General features: G+C 42.9%; 1 protein-coding gene across 1 annotated transcript in view; it reads right to left on the minus strand.

The window, feature by feature from the left end:
• Nucleotides 1-1,558: 1,558 nt before the first annotated feature.
• The window catches only part of LOC115364852 (phosphatidylinositol 3-kinase regulatory subunit alpha-like), a 37,128-nt gene continuing 26,255 nt past the window's right edge, over nt 1,559-12,431 (minus strand). Inside the window, 8 exon segments of the mRNA XM_030059494.1 lie at nt 1,559-3,055; nt 4,037-4,207; nt 4,804-4,878; nt 5,447-5,623; nt 6,405-6,547; nt 8,573-8,698; nt 9,543-9,723; nt 10,435-10,533. Coding sequence (XP_029915354.1) covers nt 2,866-3,055; nt 4,037-4,207; nt 4,804-4,878; nt 5,447-5,623; nt 6,405-6,547; nt 8,573-8,698; nt 9,543-9,723; nt 10,435-10,533 — 1,162 coding nt within the window. The 3' untranslated portion in view covers nt 1,559-2,865.

The following is a 12,431-nucleotide window of genomic DNA, read 5'->3' on the forward strand; positions in this document are numbered from 1 at the left end:
CCTGCTGGTAAAAAAAAAAAAAAAAAAAAAACTCAACTGGACAGAGGGCAGCTGTAAACCACTGTGAGATATTTAATGATATTGATGCAAATATTTCTTTGGCCAAAATGGCTATATACTGATTCAGAATATATCTCATCCTATATGAAGACAAAGCAAGTTATCTGTGGGCCGCTGACGCCACAGAATCAGACCAGAGGACTGCTGTCAACATTTTAAAAACACAAGTAAGTCTGCCCTCTAACCTATGTGGTCTTTAGAAGCTGTAGCATTAATTATAACCCAGAATGTGCTTCACTTTCAGGTAAAAAAAAAAAAAAAAAAAAAAAAAGAGACTGGTCAATTCCCCTTAAAAAAAAAAAATTAAAATGAAATAAAATAAGATTGAGATGTCATTTTGAAAGTTCTTTTAAAAAAGGGAGTGGATCAGCCGCAGGCCTCCAGAGCTCCACGGGTCAGTCCGAGACACGTTCTCTCCAAGTGACCAACAGGAATGACTCAACACTAAGACTGGCACGCACACACACACACACACGCGCACACACACACACACACACTGCAGACCGTGGTTTAATATACACTCGAGAAATGTTCATGGAGACGTCTGTGGATGTGTGAGTTCAGTGTTTGTGGGGTTCTGCAGCCGACTGGATGATCATTTGCACCAAAACAAAAACAAGCAAACAAAGAAAAAAAAGAAAAAAAAAAGTGCAGATCAGCGATTTCACAAAGACGTCGAACACCGAGGGCGCGTTGAAATTCACACCAATCGCTTTCACAATCCTGGCTCCTGGAAAACTGCGGCAAATAAATCCAATGATTCCAACAGTGCAGGACTTCTCCAGGCCGTGTTCTGGTTTAGTCCTGCAGGTTCTGGTTTAGTCCTGCAGGTTCTGGTTTAGTCCTGCAGGTTTTGGTTTAGTCCTGCAGGTCCTGGTTTAGTCCTGCAGGTTCTGGTTTAGTCCAGCCGGTTCTGGTTTAGTCCAGCAGGTTCTGGTTTAGTCCTGCAGGTTCTGGTCGGCCGGGTCGGGTCTCGGCCGCGGCTCAGAGGAGATCAGGACATTTCCAAAACCCTTTAACCCTTTGAAGCCCACGGGCAGGCTTTCAGTCTTATTTTTTTTTAAATGAACCTCTCAGCAAAATTCAGTTTAGATTCTATTTATTTTTATTCATTTTGGGAAGTTATTTTCTTGCAAGCGTATTTCTAAATACTATACTATTGGAAAGAGTTTTCTCTCTTTTTATACAAATTATTATTTTTTTGTTTTTGCATTTTTTGTCATTACTAATTCTTTGGTAACTCTCTGGTCATTTCCCAGTAGATTTATCGTAACTTCCTACTAATTCCTTGCACATTTTTGGTTCATGTTTTTTTTGGTTTCATGTTTTAGAAAAGAAATCCTGCCACTCTGCTCCGGTTTCAAAGGGTTAAATGTTTTGCGAAAGGCGCCTGGCGTCCATCCAGCATCACCCATCTGACTTTTAAATACATCAATAGAAATATGGCTTTCCTGTGCTTTTACAACATTTTGTTGATTCTGGTAGTTTTCTTGCAATCATGTTTTTTTTTTTTTTCTAAATTTTAGATTGATTATTCACTTTTGTTTTGGTATTTATTATTGAATTTATTTCTTCTGCCTGTGGAGGAAATCGGGTGCATCTGCTCAGGTTTCAAAGGGTTAAATCTGTGTCAGTTTCCATAAGTGAGAAAGTTGGAAAAGTAAAGCGAGTTTGGCGTGTTGTTTGATGAGTTCGAGCGACGCTTCTCTCCATGAGCAAACAGAAAAACCCGCAGAGACGCTCAGCTGGACGCCGACAGCTGCACTCTGCAAACTCAGGCTCCATGAAACTGTCTGTCTTTTTTTTCCTTTCTTTCTTTTTTTTTTTTTTTACAAATGCTTTGTGTAATTCCAGAAATAGGTGGACACCCGTGTGTAAAGAAAGCCTTTTGTTTTTGTCCTGAACTTTTTCCAGTCCCCTCGTTTTGCTGCAGCTTCGTGTTGAAATGAAAGAACGTGACACGAACGACAAGAAACAGGAAACTGAGAAACATTAAAAAGCAAACTCTGCTTGTGTGTGTGTGTGTGTGTGTGTGTGTGTGGAGGGGAGGGGGGTCATGTCTTTTGAAGGCTGCCTCTTCTTGGCTTTGGATCGGACGCCGCCTCGCTCAGTCCCTCACAGTGTTAGCATGACAAGAAAAGTCTCTCTGTCTCTCGATTGTCCGTCATTTTGCACCAATGACATCATCATCATCGTCCATCATGACACCTTTGACATCATCATCATCATCACAGCACAGCACAGTCTTGTTGTGACAGGCTCTCTCCAGGTGACAGGAAGCCGCGGGGCGTCACGTCGCTGTACCTTTGATCTCGGCAGAGAGGAAATGAGCACCGGCCGAGCGGGAAAACACTCGCCGTTTTTCCGTCTGCGACTGCGCGGGCAGTTCGGCAGCTGGACGCGACCGCACGCCGTCCAAAAGGAAGCTGCGTCCGGGCGGCGGCAATGGGCCGGGGCGTGTTTTACCTGTATGGCACGTCAGGTGGAAGAGTTCCCTCCATGTGTGCAGGGCGAGGTGGGGGGGGGGGACACGTGAGGCTCGTAGCCCTGTGACAGAGGGAGTCAGGCGGGAGCCGAGTGCCCCGCCCCGCTCTGGGTTTGGTCTCCGGGGCGATTAAAACGCCTGATTTCATCTCTCAGGTGTTCGTGTGTTACCCTGATTTGGCGAATCTGCTGAGGGGGAAGCGCGTCCACCTGCTCCCGCACTCGTCTGACAGAAAGCGGGATGAAGTGAGGGAGCGACGGGGCGGGGGGCGGGGGCACGGGGGACGGGGGCGGGCGGGGCGGGGGGCGTTTGGTCGCGGGTCACCGCCTCTGCTGGCTGTAGACGGGGAAGGCCAGCGTGACGTTGAGCGAGTCGTTGTGCTGCACCAGCGACGTGTGCTGGTAGTGCAGCACGAGCTCCTTCAGGGAGCCGTACAGGTTATAGGGCTCAGCGAAGCCATAACCCGTGTGAGTCTTATTGATGACACAGTGCTTCACCTCGCCGTCCACCCTGAGAGAGAGAGAGAGAGAGAGAGAGAGAGAGAGAGGGAAGGAGAGAGAGAGGGAGATGATGACAGTGTGAATATTGCTCTGTTTTATTTTAATGTTTCTATGTTCCTTTGTTATTTGTTCACCAAAACATGCTTTGGCAATACTGTATGTGATACAGTCTTGCCAATAAAGCTTTATTGAATTGAATTGAATTGAGAGAGAGAGAGAGAGAGAGAGAGAGAGAGAGAGAGAGTACATTGTATCACTAGTCGATTACCCATTTGTTTATTTAATTTATTTTTACTAATATTATTGTCATTATCGCTGATATTTGCTTTGGCAATATAAGCACTGCCTTGTCATGCCAATAAAGCTGTTTACATTGAAAACTGAAATAGAGAGAGAGAGAGAGAGAGAGAGAGAGAGAGAGAGAGAGAGAGGTCAGTGAGAACAGGACGCTGGCAGAGCAGGGAGGCTTGATGCTGCGTTCAGGTCACACGGGAATAAATCTCTGAATGTTTCTGAGCATTCAAAGCGACGCCTTCAGGCTCAGTGGAAGTGGCTGGGACGCCACGAAATTAAATTATAAATGATACGAGTGCACATCTATTCTGTATGTACATATTCTATTCTACAGATATTTTACATTTATATTTCAGGACACATACAGTCAATGCAAAGGTTCAAAGGTTCAAAGGTCTATAAATATTGCACTGAAATATTTCAGTATATATATATTTTTTTCTTTCTTATATTCTTTGTATTGACCTGCTTCAGTTTGCTGTGGTGTTTTATTTCTCTGAAGATCTTTCTCTCTTCTAGAGCTGAGAGCTCGATGCTGTGAGCTGCTGCCCGATCAGGGGTCAATAAAGCACATCCATCAATCTGTCTATGCACTCACAACTCGGATCTTTTTGCACTTTCCCATGTAACCTGAATGCAGCACACACACACACACACACACACAGAGGCAGGCAGACAGACAGGGAGTGTTTCTTACACCACGGAGCAGGCGTAGCAGCCCGGCTTGCTGCTGTCCCGCACCAGGAAGGTCCCGTCCCTCTTGCCGCGCAGCAGCGACTCGGCCTGGCCGCGGTTGATGCTGCCCAGACGCCACAGCCGCTCGTCGTGGTGAGGAAGGTCCTCCTCGTCCTCCACCATGCTGTACTCACTGGAGGAGCGAGGCACGAGAAATGATTTTAAAAAAAAAAACACGGAACTGAAGTACAGTGGTGGAAAAAAGTTTTGGGACCCCCCCCCATGCATTTGTGAAATATTCCATTAACAAATCACTCTTAGGTCTTCAAGTGCAGTTTCTTTTAGTCCAGTCACAGCCAAAATACTAAACTAATCCTAAAAAAGACATTCAAAACTTCAAATTGATTGGTTCCATAAAAATACAGAAGAAATTTGAAGTATTGGCTCATTTTGGTACCAGTGATGAAGGTCGTTCTTTTTATTAAAAGACATAATTTTCATTGTCAAGCTTCATGTCTAAATAAAGCAGCACATCTGAAAGTTCTTCAGACACAAAAATGGCTAAAACAAGGAACCTAACGCAGGAAACACGCCTGAGGATAAAGATTACACTGTCAAGAATTTAGTTTGACTAGTTTTTCCTGTAAACAGTAAACAAAAAAATATAATTTGTGTTTGTTTGTATCTGTCTAATACAGCCACACCTTTTGAAACACAAAAAAGATTTTCCCACACATATTTCATGAGAATATTTCAGATTGTGAGATTGTGTGTAAAATGTTCACTTACTCCTCTGTGGTCTCGTTCTTCAGGCCGAGCCACTCGTTCAGCTTCCTCTGCCGCACTCCCTTCTGCGTCAGCCACCTGAAACACACACACACACACACACACACACACACACACACACGTACGTCTATTACCATATATCACACAAATGACACACGACACGCTTCCCTAACCTGTGACTGAGCCTCAGAGGTGAACAGACTTCCAGAGGAGGCTTTAACCGCTTGGACTCACCTGCACTTTGGGCTTTGAGAACGTTTTTGGATCGTTTTGAATGACAGAGCCTGTTATTGACAATATTCAATTAGCATTCAATTAGTGGATAAACAGAGATTTTAACAGTTATAACTATTTAGAAAAGACTCCACTAAAATCACTAAGCTGCTCAGAATGTCCTCCTTTCCTCTGCTCATATCGTTATCAAATTAATACTTTATTTTGTTTTGTTTTTTTTGGCTGCTGGTCAGACTGAGGAGGAAATCTGAATCATCATTTTGGGTTCTGATCACTTCCCAACTTCCCTAAAAACAAAAAGAACTGACAATGAGGATAATCAATAGTTGCAGCCGTATATTTGTGTACTCCAAGCCTGTAAAATTCTGTGTGTGTGTGTGTGTGTGTGTGTGTGTGTGTGTATGTCCCGTACATCAGGTACTGGTCCCTGGTCTTGCGGAGCTGGATCAGGTCTGGTTTGATGCTGTTCATCTTCTTGTCGATCTCTCTGTAGTCGGCGGCCTGTTTCTTCAGGTCCACCTCCAGGTGGCGCTTGCTGTCCACGATCTCACTGATCCGAGACTTCAGCTTGTCGTAGTTTCCCATGATTCTTTGAGAGGAAGGAAGGGGGAGGGGAGAACAATGAGGAGAAATTACATTAAATACTTTTAAAAGTGAGAGTTTGGTGTTTATTTGTGCGAAGAAAATTGTTTGCGGAAGGAAACGGGCAAATCGGCGCCGTGTGTGAATGAAAATGGGTTCTCTCCCCTCTGCAGACATGCCCACCTTCTGCTAATCCCATGCAGTTTGGGCCCCAAAGCCTGCAGTCCACATGTGTTCCTGTGGCCTGTTGTAAAATGGTGTGTGTGTGCAGACTGGGGCCTAAACAGTCTTGGAGCTGCATCAGTTGGCTTTGACTGGAAAGCTGAGACTCTTGTGGATTCAATGAGCCACATTTGATTCCTGTGTGATGATGTTGGCCCCCATAGCAGCCATTTCACTGCAGGCAGAGACTTTTGTCCAACTGGACGTCGCTGGAGAAAATGACCTCTAGTGACCTCTAGGAGAATCACCCAAAAAGTTAACAAATTGTAAAAAAAAAATAATAATTGCAATACTTAAGTGAATCTGCTGCTGATCGACAGGTTCAGACCAAATTCTCTCCCAAATCTTCCAGATGCCTCCCCCGGTTCAGCAGCACCTGACTGACCGGCCTCCCACACACACACACACACACAAAAAAAAAAAAAAAAAAAAAAAAAAAAAGACCAGCTTCCTTTCCCACCCCGCAGGCTCTGGTGCCATGGCAACAGAGCCTGTTTTTTTTTTTTTTTTTTTTTTTTTTTCATGTTCTCTAGGTCTGTGATGCGGTTGCCGTGGTGACCGCCTACCTCTGGATCTCCTTGTCGTTGCCCTCGCGGCGGAACTTCTCGATGTACTCCTTGCTGAAGCGCTCCTGGGTCTGGCACTGCTCCTCGAAGATCTTGATGGTCTCGTTGAACGCCTCGATGGCCGTCCTCTTCATCTGAATCTCCTGGGGGGAGGAGGAGGAGGAGGAGGAGGAGAAGGAGACGAGGGAGAAATGGAGGGAAAGAGAGATGGAGGATCGTCAGTAGGAGGAGACAGAGGGAAAAGAGTTGAGTGACGAAGGAACAGGTAGAGAGAAGCGTGAAGAGAAGACAGATGGAAGAGGGGGAAGGGAAGGAGAGAAAAAGTAGAGACAAAAGGAGGTAAGAGATGAGGCAGAGGAGGAGGAAAAGGGAGAAAAGAGAGGAGAGAGAAGTTGTTGTGAGCCAAACTGAAACAAGCCACCAGTCAACATGTCAACACCTACAGAGAGAAGAAGATGAACCACTGATTGATCAGAGAGAGAAACAGTGCAATTCAGTCTTTGTCCACTGGGGGGCAGTGTGGAGAATACAAAGTGGTCAATAAAACTGATTCAGCTTTGTATAATGATAGTTTGTGCAGCAATGCAACCATATCAAAAGATTGATGCAACATAGAGTGGGTCAGTCTGTCCCATTCTGCTGCAATGAAAATGACTCAAGTGACATGAACAGACTGAAAACTTTATGTTATTAGATAAATCACATGTTGACAAATTTTTCCATAACATAACAATAATTTGCATTTTTGCAGAAGGTAATAAATCACAATACAAAGTGGGCTCCTGAAGGTCCTTCAGAGGGTAGTTCCAGAAGTCTTTGGTTGTAATTTAATTCACTAGAAACAGTTAGAATGCAGAAAATGTTTGAGGATTACTTCAACATTTTCTTCTTTCTGGTTTAATCTTAGCACGATTTGTTCAAATTCAAGAGTTCAAATAGGACATCCAAACAATTTAATCATTTGAAACCTGACAAGATTCCACTTTAAAAATAAATAAACGCATGGATCTATACATACAAATACCCCAAAATGACCAGAAAACGAGCTAAAACAATTTTTTTACAAATGACAAGAAAACTACATTTACAGGAATTAAAAGTTCTATTTTTAAAAAGCTCAGTGATTCTGGATCAGATTTCTTGTGAATCACAAACCAGTTTTGTCTTTGACAGAAGAGTCCAGGACATGACGCGGTTTGAAAGTCCCTGATTTAGATGTTCTATGACTGTAAAAGCTGCATGTTCTAATTAGTCCAGTCATTTTATGAAAAAACCTAGGACAAATTGCAAGAGAAGCAAACTCAACTGATTTTGTATCCTCAGTTTGTCCTGAGTGAGGGGAAAAAAAGTCCCAAGAAATCCCATTGGTGGAAAGTTTTGAAAATCACCTATTTATGACCACATATTACCAAAAAACACTGTTTTTAACACACAGGGGAAAGGGGTTCAACATTAAAAGGTTACTATATATGTAGTAACTTTTTAATTGACTGTTATATAGTAACCTTTTAATTCAAGGTTACTATATATATATAGTAACCTTTTAATTCACTGTTTAAATGTCTCTTCTGGCATTTATTCCTGATATTCCTTATTAGCGCATATCAAATCAGATAATGTGTGATATGCATGTGTAAACAGAATAATTCAAAGAACTTGTAATTGACTTTTTTTCTTGTCTTTGTGTGTGTAATCAACTTGTGAATTTTTATAGTGATATCTGAAAGTAAAATGTTGACCCCCTTTCCCCTGTGTGTTAAAAACAGTGTTTTTTGGTAATATGTGGTCATAAATAGGTGATTTTCAAAACTTTCCACCAATGGGATTTCTTGGGACTTTTTTTCCCCTCACTCAGGACAAACTGAGGATCCAAAATCAGTTGAGTTTGCTTCTCTTGCAATTTGTCCTAGGTTGACCCCAATTTTGGCCTAAAATTACTGGACTAAATGGCTTGTGTCATTTTTTCCGGCTGTGATATTTTTCTGGCTCGGTGTTTTCCTCCCGGGGCTGATATGAGCTCAGGGGGAACAGTAACCAGCTCCTGACAGCCTCCATGTACTGTACCTGTGACGTTCTGGTGTAGGGTTAGGGTTAGGGTTAGGGTTATGTACTGTACCTGTGACGTTCTGGTGTAGGGTTAGGGTTAGGGTTAGGGTTATGTACTGTACCTGTGACGTTCTGGTGTACTCTTCGTACAGTCTGTCGTACTCTCGGTTCTTCTCCTGGTACTGGAGGTGGTACTCGTGGAGTTTCTTCCCCACAGCTTCGATACTGTCCTCCTTCACCACCTGGTCCTGCACCAGACGACAACCGCCACAGCATCAGCATCACACACCAAGTGCATTTACACTTCTGCACCAAAGGCCCCCCGCTGGTCCTTCCCATTCAATGTCTATGGGTTTTAATGTTCAGTACTTACTGTATCAATACTTAAGAAGCAAGACAGTCATAGCTACTAGAGGTCAACCAACAGGACGTTTCACAAACTATCAGTATCTTGGCTCTGATGGAGGCCGATGGCTGACAGGTAGGAACTAAAACCATAAACCTACATAAAAATTACTTTGTCCTGGGGCAAAGCGGATATAAATACGTCACTTAAATGCTTCACATATGAATAAAATAATTGTTCAAGTGCTGTAAACAACGATAATGAAACAATTTTATACAACAGTTAAAGGCCCCCGTGAAATGGACTCTTAATTTGTGATTTGATCTATTTCCTGTTGATGGAAAGGATCACTGTAAACCACGAAGAGATCAATTTGGGAGAGAAACAGTTTTATTTTGAAGGGATAAGGTGGACGTGAGAGAGGATGTTAAAAGATTCCTGAAGGTTTTATTGGTTTAAATTTTAATTTACAGCCTCTGGTGCAGGATGATGTCACTGTTTAAGATGCTCTGTTTTATAGAGGTCATGTGAGGTCAATTCATGGGGACTTTAATATAATTCTGCCAAAGTAATACTGTGAAATTATTCCCCCTGTAAAGCTCAACCCTGCAGACAAAGTGTTGTTCCCTCAAAGGGTTCATTTCCGACAGAGTCATTATGTCGGCCTTTAAAAAACCCACTACACCGACATGTGTTTGGCTTCAGGGTGGAGCAACATGACAGATCCAGGTGAGTGAGGAGCTCACCTGCTGGTGCTTGGAGACGGGGTAGAGCAGCTTGACGTCCAGCTTGGGGTTGTACTGGGCCAGGGACTCATGGCGGTAGTGGTTGATCAGCTCCACCACGGAGCTGAAGGTCAAGGGGTCGGAGAAGCCGTACTTCCCCTCCCGATGGAAAATCTTTATCAGTTTGTTGTTGCCTCCTTTCCTGTTGGACGGACGAGACACAAGAAGACGAGTTAAACCCAAGGCCTGCACAGAACACTGATATTTCTAACAAATAAATGAATTAATCAATAAATAAATAAATAAAGTCAGTCAAGTCAATTACTTTCCTGAATAACTCCACTGTGGAACAAATAGTGACATAACCCACTATTAGTAAAAACACTAACTCCTTATCATCTACGACGGCATATCAGGGCCACTGTGAGGAGAAAAAAATCCGTAGCCAGGGGAGGGGGAGAAATATTTTGAGTAAAAAAAACTCAGATTATCCAAAATCAAGTGTCATGTCTACAAGAAAGAATTCTCACATTTATGAGAAATAGTATGAAAATTAACATGTTGTTTTTCTCTGAATCGGCCAAAGTCACGGCGACGTCTCTTCGGAGTCCAGATGCTGAGGAGAATCCCACAGGAGGAGAACAGCTAGTTTTCCCAGCTTTTTTCCTCATAAATTTACTACTTTAATCTCAGAGAATCTCAGAGTTTTTTTTCTTGTAAATGTATATTTATATACTAAAGTTTATATACTAAAGTTTATATACTAAAGCTACAGATTTTTTCCCCTCCCTTCGGTGGCACAAATCCACGGCTGTAAAAACCTGTTTGTAAACACTGAAAATTACTTTTCTCCATTTTGTGTCCCACCACCCTCTCATAATATTTAATATGAAGGCCATGTGGCTTTGTTTACCTCAGAGTCAGAGTGTAGTCTCCGTGCATCTTGGTGGAGGCGTCTCGAACCAGGAACGTACCGTCAGCAGTGTCTCTCAGCTTCTCGTTCACCTCCTCTCTGGAAACACAACGAAAACAGAAACGGCTTTTACAAAAACCTTCAACACATCATCCTCTCAAAGAACATCTTTGGACTTTGGGATTATACCCTGAGGCTTTGTCTTCTGCTTAGGTGACAATAAGTTGGACTTCTGAATCCTGATTCCCAGCCTTTCTCTTACTAACATGAGTGAATTTATTTATTACACATTTTGAAATGTTTCTGAAATTTCCGGAAATGTATCTGGCTGAAAACGCTGGTGTGGGTGTTGCCTTATCCTCGCTTCACGAAGCCAAAAATTGCTGGAATGATGAAGTATGCCTGGCAGTGATTTGTTTTTTAAAAGCACCTTCTACCTCAACTCAATACAGAAATCCAAAGCAGCATAACAAACGAATAATGCCATGTTTGCAGCATGTACGAAATATCCCAAAATTTAATCTCTTACTCATGACATTACCGAAAGGACAAGTACATCTTATATCTTCCATATATTTTTACTTTTACAAGGAGACCAGTTCATGTTATTTTGTCCAAAGTGTCATTTTTTGGTCATTTGCCCTGTTTTCATCTCAGTTTCAGTTTAACTCTAGTCATCCTGGTGCACCTGAATGCATGCAGTGGAATGGTCATTCCCTTTCAAATCAACATCCCAGGATAACTTTTGAGCACAGAGTCTTGTAAAAATAGATAAATAAAAGCAAAAAAGTGTTTGTTTGGATGCAAATGACGGCTACACGTTACTCTCTCAAGGCTCCTGTGGGATTAACTTGGATTATTTGAGTTTGAAAATGTGGTGAAGCTGCAGACTTTCAGCTACTAGGTGGCGCTGCTTTGAATGAACCTTTTCTATGGCCGTCCGTTTACCAGGGAATCGCACCACCGCTCGGAAATTTGGCTCTGTTTCTGTGGAGAACGAGACGTTTCAGAGACGCTTTGAATGAAGCTGAAGAGGCGAGGGGAGGAAGAGGAGGAGGAGCTTATTAGAAAGATCAGAGTGGGAAATAACAAACTGTCAACTGTCCGGTGGAAAGAGGAAACACGGCGGTGACTGTCACACTGCAACATTTAACTCTAAAAAAAAAAAAAAAAAAGCATGTCATATTACTTAAAGAGCCCATGAAGTGGACTCTTACTTTCTTGATTTGATGTATTTCCTGTTGAAACAGGAAGTTTGGGTGGGACATGAAGCGTTCCTCAACACCAAGTTCGCCAAGTTGGGACTTGTTGAGGTCGACTCGGGAGAACGGACTTGGAGGACGGACTTGGAGGACGGACTTGGAGGACGGACTTGGAGGACGGACTTGGAGGACGGACTTGGAGGACGGACTTGCAGAACGGACTTGGAGAACGGACTTGGAGAACGGACTTGGAGGACGGACGGTCGCTCTGCAGCAGCTTGATGACTTCATCTCATCTGTCTCGGTAATATTTAATATAACCAGATATCCTGTAGTGTTTATAATAAAAAAGAAAAATGATATAAACACTACTCTGCCTCCTCCGTTTTCATAAATAAATTCCATTTAATTTAGCTAATTTAATTTAAATAAATTATAGCCTACAGCTCAAAGAAGTACTATTGATATTTGATTTCCCTGATTTGATTTGATTGATTATATAATAATTACAACAACCCCGCCTCATTCTTGTCTTCATGGGCTCATTTATCAGTTTTACAGTTATGAGTTCTCTCCTCTGGAGTTGCAGCCATCGCCACTGGTTGGTCTGAAATGCATGCTGGGATACCTGGCTGTTCCAAGTCCACACTAGACACTAGCTGTGTCCCAGTTCAGGGTCTGCATCCTTCAAAGGACGCATCTGAAGGCCAGTTACGTCACAACACTGCCCGAAGGCCTGTCCCAATCCATCCAAAGTCCAAGGATCCTTCAAATGCGTCCTCCTTTTCAGCTGCT

Source organism: Myripristis murdjan, chromosome 9 (assembly GCF_902150065.1).
Source record: "Myripristis murdjan chromosome 9, fMyrMur1.1, whole genome shotgun sequence".
In the NCBI taxonomy this organism is placed as follows: domain Eukaryota; kingdom Metazoa; phylum Chordata; class Actinopteri; order Holocentriformes; family Holocentridae; genus Myripristis; species Myripristis murdjan.